General features: G+C 34.4%; 1 protein-coding gene across 1 annotated transcript; it reads left to right on the top strand.

Annotated features, from left to right (window-relative positions):
- Nucleotides 1-414: 414 nt before the first annotated feature.
- On the top strand, nt 415-4,543 carry LOC113719647 (uncharacterized). Its single transcript, XM_027244902.2, has 3 exons — nt 415-1,034; nt 1,878-2,008; nt 3,383-4,543. Exons 1-3 carry the CDS (start codon nt 795-797, stop codon nt 4,191-4,193), a joined length of 1,182 nt encoding a protein of 393 aa, XP_027100703.1. The 5' UTR covers nt 415-794; the 3' UTR covers nt 4,194-4,543.
- Nucleotides 4,544-9,126: the final 4,583 nt, after the last annotated feature.

The raw sequence follows: 9,126 nt of genomic DNA, 5'->3' as shown, positions 1-9,126 counted from the left end.
TAGATTTAATATTTAATAATTCAATAACTTAATAGATTCAAATTTCAAATTTTAGATTTATCAAGCACACTCCTAATCTCTCTCCCATTGTCCTAACAATTTATAACTCAGTTATATCTCATAATTTTAAATATATTAGCAGTGCATACACTATTAAATTATTTAAAAGAGAAAAAGTAGAATTATGAGTTATAGTCATTAAACTTTTATAAAGTTTCATTTCGACCACTATATAATATAGATCAATCTTTATATAGTGGTCGAAACGAAACTTTCAAAAGTTTAATGACTGCATCTCATAATCCTACTTTTTCCTGTTTTTAATAGCTCAACGTACTTTTGCCTAAATATTTTAGTTCATAGACGCCCAGGTTGCCTAATTTTCAAGGGCCTTGAGAATGCAACAACCCAACCATTCTTTTCAAAGGCTTTTGACACCCGTTACCCTCCTCCCCGACTTCACACTTTCTTCCTTTTTTCTTTTATCTATAGCATATATTTTTCCCCTTTTTTTGTCAAATTGAACTTAAAGAAGAATTTAATACACATGAAAAAAACACCCCGTTGAAGCACCAGATCACCTACTTTCCTACCAGATCTAAGGGACCCCCAATCCCCAATCCCATTTTTCTCCTTTCAACATCTATGTAGTTAGAACAATACTTGTGAAAATTGATCCATTAACTATTGTTTTTCATGCTAGAATGCACGATTCTTAACAGGAATTGGCCAACTGGATTCCTTTTTTCTTTTTGTTTTTCCGGGGAATTAGGAATTTTGGTACAGAAATTGGGATGGATAGGAGAATGAATGGAGGAGGGTTCGGATTTGGAGATTATTATGATGAGGTGGATCGATCCACGGGAATGGCGTCCTCTTCTTCGTCGTCGCCGTCGTCATCATCAACGCCGGCCAAAATTTTTGCTGTGAATTCACCTCCGCCGACGGCGGCCGTGGGTGTCGGTGGTTATATAGAACATACGGTTTCTAAATTTGATACGCTTGCCGGTGTCGCTATCAAATACGGTGTAGAGGTAAATTCTCTCGTCCAGTAGTGATAATAATTTTGAAATCTGGCTTTTTTGATTATTTATGTTCAGTGCTAGTTTAACCTAGAAATTTTTACTTTGAGCCAGAGGTGAGGATCCGATTCTTTGAGCTTTTAATATTGTTTTGTTGCGTGGATATGGACGGACGCAGAATTATCCTGCTGAATTTTGAAAATGCTGAACTGATATATGAATTATGTGTGTGCTTGTGTGTGTTTTTTCTTTCCCTTTGATATTGGAGATTTGATTGTTGTGAAAACATCGACCATATGGATTGTTGGTATAATTAGTGAAAAGGGCGCATTTGAAGTCCTAATCCATGAAGAAGGAAAGTATAGGTCTGAACTCCAAAACTCTGATCGAAAAAGTATTTACTAACAACGCTTGAGCGGCCAAATGAAAGGGCAATATATGTTTTGAATTAAGGTTTTCCCCTATTTTCTAGAGATTATGTTTAGTTTGGTTTGCATTTAAAATAGCATGTCGGAGTATGTTTATTCATTTAAGATAACTGGCATGTATACTGAATGTGTTAAAGTTGTATGTTTCGTAGTTTTGTTGTATTATGAGATAATTGGATGATGACGTAACTTCTACATGTGTTTATCATCCAATTTCAGTGCACTGTGACACTCAGGTTTTGTTTTGATGTTTGGAGAGTTGTTTTGTTTTGACATTGGAGGTTTTCTTTGAGTGCATAGTATTTGTGGGGCTTGTGCTGTTCTAACTGCTTTTGTCTTTTTGGGGTTTTCATTTTCTTTCAATGGTTTTTCGGTTATGATGCCATATTAATGCTGTATTTGGCATTGGTGGCTTTTGATGTATCAGGTGGCTGATATAAAGAGGATGAATGGCTTGGTGTCAGATCTCCAAATGTTTGCTCTAAAGACGCTTCAAATACCATTACCAGGAAGGCATCCTCCATCACCCAGCTTATCGAATGGTTTGGATACACAAGGGTATAGCAATTTTCATGTGCTTGATGTTTACATTTTAATCTACGGAATTTCCATTGTTCTTACATTTATATATGCCCAACATACTTTTTTTGGGAATCCTCAGCTCTGAGTTGCAAGTGGTGTGTATCTGATATTTGCGGAAAACCATTTTTGGTTCTGATTCTTTGAACTTTCTACTTGATGATTGCATTCCTATTATGGATGTATTTTGTCCTTTTGCATTCTAGTTGCTGTGTGGGTGTTTTTATTGTTGGCAGAAACTGACAAGCAGTGCATAGGCAGCCACGTTGCTGAAGACGAAACAGTTAGACCTGTTTATGTCATGCCAGATTTTTACATGTATGAGTTTCTTTGGCTGGTTGTGGAGTTTAATTGAGTTTGTTTTCGGTCAGATACAAGTACGGTGCCAAAAGCTCGTTATCACTAGGATACTCCACAGTTGATTCTTTTAACCCATCCTACTTTTGATTAGAATATTTAATTTGCCTTTATCATGTTTAAATTTGCAACTTTTATCTGCTTATGAGTTGGGCAACAAACATTCTAACTCTTCTTTTCGTTTACTTAACTAAGGTTAATATCTTGCTGTAGTAGGATAATGAATTTGATTTTCTCTCCCTGCATATCTTTATCCAATTCTACATTAAAGTAAAGATACTACAATATTAGGATTTATGCCATTATTAGAACTGTTGTTCCACATTCTAATTGATTCTGGTAGTAAGAGTTCACTGCGCCCTGCCTGATTAAAGCACCATACTATGTAAAGAAATGTGCTTTGGTCGTATCATAATAAGCAGAAAAGACAACTGTCTTGGCTGGTAATTAGAAGTGGCAAATTTATCCATGAACTTATTTCAGATGTCGCTAAAAATGCTAAAAGGACATTGTGGATTTTTTTAAGTTTAAGCATGTTCAGAAGATGCCTATTAACATTATGCCTTGAAAGACATTTAGTCTCATAAGTTAACTGATAGAGTCTGTTTTATTCGGTTTAAATTGCTGTCTGGAGAACCTAAGTTTTGAGTTATTAAGAATTTACTATTTAATTGGGACTGATATGTTTGAATAAGGATGATACTTTACAAACTCATTGCTTGATTAAATCATGATGGTACAATGAAGAAAAGTGCCATTTGCCATCCAGTTCCATGTTGGTAACTGCACGATAATACTGGGTTGTGAATAACAATGAACTGGACCTATTATATTTATTGGTGTCCTTTTTGGTTTTGGTAACTATATCTGTATCTGAAACATAGCTGAGAATTTGATAATTATAGCTTTGCATCCTCCTTATCTTTTTGCTTCGCTTTTCTCTTCCGGTAATCCAAAATGGTTAAACTGTTGCTGGTTGTGATTGCTTATTTGCAGGCCACGTGGCTGTGAGCAGACCCAACCCACCCGCAGGCACTCTGATTTATTTGACTCATTTCAGTCACTGAAGTTGACGCCTTCTCCTCAGCGGAAGGTCTCTCCAGCCATGAGCAGTTTACAAGGTTATTATGGTCTTAAACCAGCAGAGGAGAAATCTGCGTCAGAAGGCTTTGAAATGGCTGTGTATTGGAAAGGTGGAGCTCACTATTTAGAGGATGGGCCATTTGCCAGGCCTTCCAGTAATCTGAACCCACCACTGAGTCATCATAGAAAATCTAAAAGTGAAGCTAATGGTTTTGCTACAGAAAATGGTCACCTAGATGATCATCTGTCTGCTCAAGAAAGTACCGATAGTGACTCGGATAATTGGATTGAAAAGCTTCTAGTGCGAAGGCGTCAGAAATCTGAGGCTGATTTTAGTTCTCGTACTCCTGAGAAGCTGCTGAAGGAGGATAATAGCGGTGCTAGTGGCTTTTCAGCAATTACTGGTAAAGGCTTGGCTTTGAGACCCAAGTCAACTAGTCGAACTCTACCTGGAGCTGAAGCTGAAGCAGGCTTGCCAAACCCTATTCCTATAGGTTTGGGGGAATCTTTTGTAATTGACAGTCTTAGTGGCGTGAGGAAATCATCAAGTACATCAAGTTTGCAAGATTCAGAGAATGGCACTTTGTCATCCCTATGGCCTACAACAAAGTGGAGCTTGAAGCCAGATCTGCAGGCCCTTTCCTCTGCAGTGATTACGAGACCAATCTTTGACGGTTTACCTAAGCCCATATCTGGTCGTAGAAACAAAGCTGCACTTGATTAGTACAATTCCTTGAGATGATTGATTGGTTTATTATCTTTCGAATTTTAACGAGGCATCCACAGTTGGACACGGAGGAATGGGGCAGAAAAACAGAGATAAAGCAATATTTGATTATTTCATGAAACAGCCCTTCAGTTTTGGCTGAAAGATGTTCACTGTTTCCTTTGAACGAAGTTCGGAGTTAAATGTTAGGACCGAAAATTTTAGTCAGCAGCAGAATGCTGCCAATGTCTTACTGTGTTTTTGGCAGGATTTGTTATACAATGCATTATGCATATTGAAAGTTATAGAAAATGTACATCAAATAGATAGAGATCTTAATGCAAATGAGGAAAGGATGTTTTTATAAATGTATTTATACATTCTTTTATCAATTTCCCTTTCATCTTTATGTATCATATAATTGGATTCAGATGAAATACAATACCGAAGTTAATCGTGTAATGACCTTTTAACCCTTAAAACTGAGGGCCACTATCTTATCTATGCTGTTCCAGATTGTTGCTCCTGCACTTTCTGTTTAGGGAAAAAAATTCCGTGGTGCAATGGAGGACTGAGCACAGGAAAATACTTCAATAGGATAACGATGATCTCATATGACATCCTGGATACACATATCTTACTTTTCAAGTTTAGGTATCCTAATTGGGATGGGTGCCCGTTGGGAGCAAATGAGGCGGGAGAGAATTTTTTCCCCCTCGTTTAGAAACGGGGCGGGAGGGGGGAGTATAACCCCGTCCCGCTATCCAAAAAAATTAATAAATATATAAATACATATATATATATATATATATGTATATAATTATATATATAATATTTATCTTAATTAGTTACAAACTTATAATAATGTATTATTAGTCATATGTATTATATATTGTATATTAGTGTATGTAATATAATTGATATTATCAATTATACTAATAATTATACATGTCTATTAATAGAAATTATTAATTAGTTATAGTAAATTTACTAATACATTTATACTAAATTCCTAATTACACTTGACACAATAACATTTTTTTTTCTAAAAAAAAACACAATAATAATTTAGTGATTGTATTTGTATCAAAAGTGAAAACTTGACTACTTTAGTTGTATTTTTTTCGTCATGTTGAATTGTATTCAAATAACTTTTGTTTGATTGTTTTTATAAGTTTCAATTGTGAAATTATAATGGATAATAACTCTGTAATGTGTCGATATTTTAGTATTTGATTATTTATTAAAATTTGACTATAATAAAATTATATAACAAATTTTTATTAGTCCTACAGAAAAAGTGGGGCAGAGCCGGGGGAGGAGGGGGGGCAGGGCGGGGGACCCGCCCCTTGGCATCCCTATTCAAGTTTGTACCACAAGTTTGCAAATGTTTACACTTGTAGACTTGACTTGCTTTTTGGTTTATTGTATTTCATAAAACTGGCCTAATTGGACCTTTTCTGTCTACCGACTGAACTTTTTGTTTGCCAACACCTATAGAGTGCTTTGTTTTGATAGCAGCCTAAACATAGGATACGTAAAATTGGCCCAATTTTTATTTAAGGGCATTCAAAGCTAAAGCACACGTTTTAGCAAGTTTTAAATATTTGCCTTGATTATTTTCTTGGCAATTGGATCCTTTTGTGCTATTAAAGTCATCCTCCTGAAAAGTGATACCTAGATTTTAAAACTTAGAAATCATTATAGCTGCTTGTTTCTTTCTCTTTTTTTTTGTATAAAAACATTCACGCCTTCTTTCTTTCATCGTTTAAAAGTTGCAGCTTGCTCTGCAAATTGTAAGTTCTCAAATATGAGAATCCTCTATTCCTTTGCTTATTTTTTTCTCTTTTCTTTTTTTTTGAATTTTACAGTGTAATAGTCTCTTGACTTTTTAAATCTGAAGAAATAATATCTAGACTTGTTCTTCAGATCTGTTTGTATTTATATATGGTTGCACTAGTTTCTATCATTAGTGCAAATTCAACTAATGATGATATTTTTATCAAAAATTACTTCTGGATTTGTAAAATTTATAAATAAAATTTGATCATTGAGTTGAGCTGATTTTGTATCTGTGCAGTTTAAGCTTTGTCCAAAACTTGAGCTGCCTCTAATTACAGGGGTGTTGAAATTTAGAAGTAACACACTTCCCAAATCAAGTAATCATCATACAGATAATTAATTTCATGCCAATTTTTGTTTAAATAGAATGATTAGCTTTGAAGAAACAATTGTGACTGGTATAAGTCGGATTTCTGCATAGGCTTTGTAGCACTAAACAAATAGCTTAGTGAAGAAATTTGTCCCTAAGTACATACAGATTTGTTTATGCCATTTAAGAGCCTGAATTCGGTGATGTAATTTAGGAATTTTGTGTTTAGAATTTATCAGAAAAGGTGAATTTTAAATTCCAATTGCCTTTGTAAAGCGGCTGAGGTAATGAGTTTCCGGTGCCAACACCGGCGTTTGAAGTATTAAAGAGGTATATTGTATACATAAAACTAATAGGGAGATTTTGGGAGTATTATAAAGTATGACAATGTGGTTACAAGTTCATGTTGAGGCAGATTTTGAGGGTCAGTTTTAACAATTTTTTTTTTTTTTCATTTTGACTAATTTTTCATAGTCATATAGCATATGCCTCAAAATTAACTGGCAAAATTCTGCAATTGGTCGAATAATTGAGAGCTTGTGTGTTGTTTCATTTAGTCACTTCAATAGTGAAGCTAGTTGGGTTCCACGAGATACTGGATGCGCATGAATTGGCACATTATATCAAATAGCCAATTTTGTTTGAGTCTCTTTGAAATTTGACCACCCCGAACTTTGTTCACGAATTTGTATACGACGATTTTCAACAAGTCTAGTAATAAAAGCTTTCCCCTTTTCATCAAAAAAGAAAAAGAATTAGGAATTATATTAGGATACATATATTTTTTTGAAGGCTCGGATGAATGCATGGGACATGGGAATAATAATTTTTTACCTACTAGGGAACCGACGAAAACTGAATCACCATCGGACCAAATGAGTGCACTACGCACTGGTATAGATTTAAGCCACTTAAAGTGATGTGCCACATATAGTGATAATTGGTGAAACGTAAAGTTTGAATCTTGACCTCCCACCCCACCAAGCCTTAAAGGCTATGGTGGTGGCTTGTCACTTCTTATTGACACGGAGACAAATGACCTTTTTGTCATTTTCTATCTGTCAACATTTGTCACTTCTTATTGATAATCTTGACTACACCAAAATATTAAACTGATAATAGGAAAGGTAGTTTTTTTGTTTAATTTTCCTCGAAAATTTTTCTTATTCATGTTGGGTTTAATGTTTATTTTAGATTATCTGCTTTTTCTTATGTTAGACTTTGTTTGGACTATTAACAACGAAAATTATGATTATAGCAATAATATAAAGAAATAATTCCAAATTACCACCTCTAACAGTATTGTTTCATCACTTGGTCCCTATGAATATTCAGTTGCATCACTTTGCCCCCTCTGGCATTTAAATTGTCTCAATGACAAGTAATTAGCAGATAAGTCCCAATTTCTCTTTCATTTGCTCATATGGTGTGAACACTAAATAACCCACAACACACATTTGTAATGAACTTCTATACATACAACTCTTGTATATGTCATCGCAAATTATTCTAAAAAATTGATACCTCAGCAAAGTAAAAAAAAGTCCATTAAACCCAGTGGTACTTTTTGAAATAGACTCATCTTTATAGGTTACTTTGTCCTTATGTAAGCAAATGAAAGAGCAATTGAAGCTTATGTGCTGACTGTACTTGATTGAGAAAATATAGATACCATGAGGGGAAGATTGATGAAATTAAACATTTACGGGTCGGAGCGATGCCATCGTATATCTGGAGGGGTCTTTTGTAATTAACCCTAATATAAACATATAAAATTTTTAAGAATGGCTAATATGTCTTATTTTTTACTGTTAGAGGTGAAAATGACATTTAAGTCAAATCCTAGGTGGCACAGTGAAAATTAACATACTTGAATTTCGCAATACTGTAAGTTTGAACACCAAAAAGACAAGGAGATGAAGATTTGGAGACCAGTGACGGAATTATCAAAAGAGTTTATTTATTTTTTGGTGAAGGAACTAGATTAAAATGCACTACATATAAAACATGATCAATTATTTAACCTATGCATTGAACAACTTAAGCAGCTCAAAGGACAGTATCTGCATTGCAAAGATAACTCAAACTTTAGGAAATTTTTACAGTCCCTTAAAAAAAAAAAAAAAATTGCCCTTATATCTATTCATCTTCTGTTACATCATTCAATAACATATTTTAAAAAATTCCACTTGATACAGACTAAACGTTGATTTTTTTTTTTTAAAATTCTAGGTTGCAACTTTCTTTACTTTATTATCTGGCGCTATAATTGCAAGCAGTGGGTTGCCTTGGAATCTCGTTAAAGCTCCTCCCACGTTACAATGTTACATTGACTTGCATAGTTATTCGGATTGGCCTTAATGATGCTGTCTATCACCTATAATTTACACTAAACACCTACCCTTAATTAACAGTTTTCCCCAACTTCACAAGATGAATCTTGAACTTTATCGAAAAGTTAATGACAAAGTGATATCAGATTCTCTTAATTTTCGTGCACGGAACCTTAATTATTGCTGCATCAAACATATAGCGGAAATCCCACATGCCCCACCGTATGGTGCGCAAAAATCGGACAAAGAAATTGCAAGGGAGTATAATTTACCAAAAAGAAGTTTTAGTAGTCTAAATTAAATGGATTCTCTATACAAGTTTTCAAGTTGTTTGATCTTTAATGACTAAGAATTGAAGCGCGATGTAGTATTTGATAAGAAATGGAGTTGAAATTCGCTTTGCCAAAAAAGAAGAATCTAAAAATCTACAAAGTGTCACGGTCAAGTATCATGTTTTTACTTTTTA

The sequence above is a fragment of the Coffea arabica genome, chromosome 11e (assembly GCF_036785885.1).
Source record: "Coffea arabica cultivar ET-39 chromosome 11e, Coffea Arabica ET-39 HiFi, whole genome shotgun sequence".
Classification (NCBI taxonomy): Eukaryota; Viridiplantae; Streptophyta; class Magnoliopsida; order Gentianales; family Rubiaceae; genus Coffea; species Coffea arabica.
This window is presented reverse-complemented; position numbering and strand designations above follow the sequence as displayed.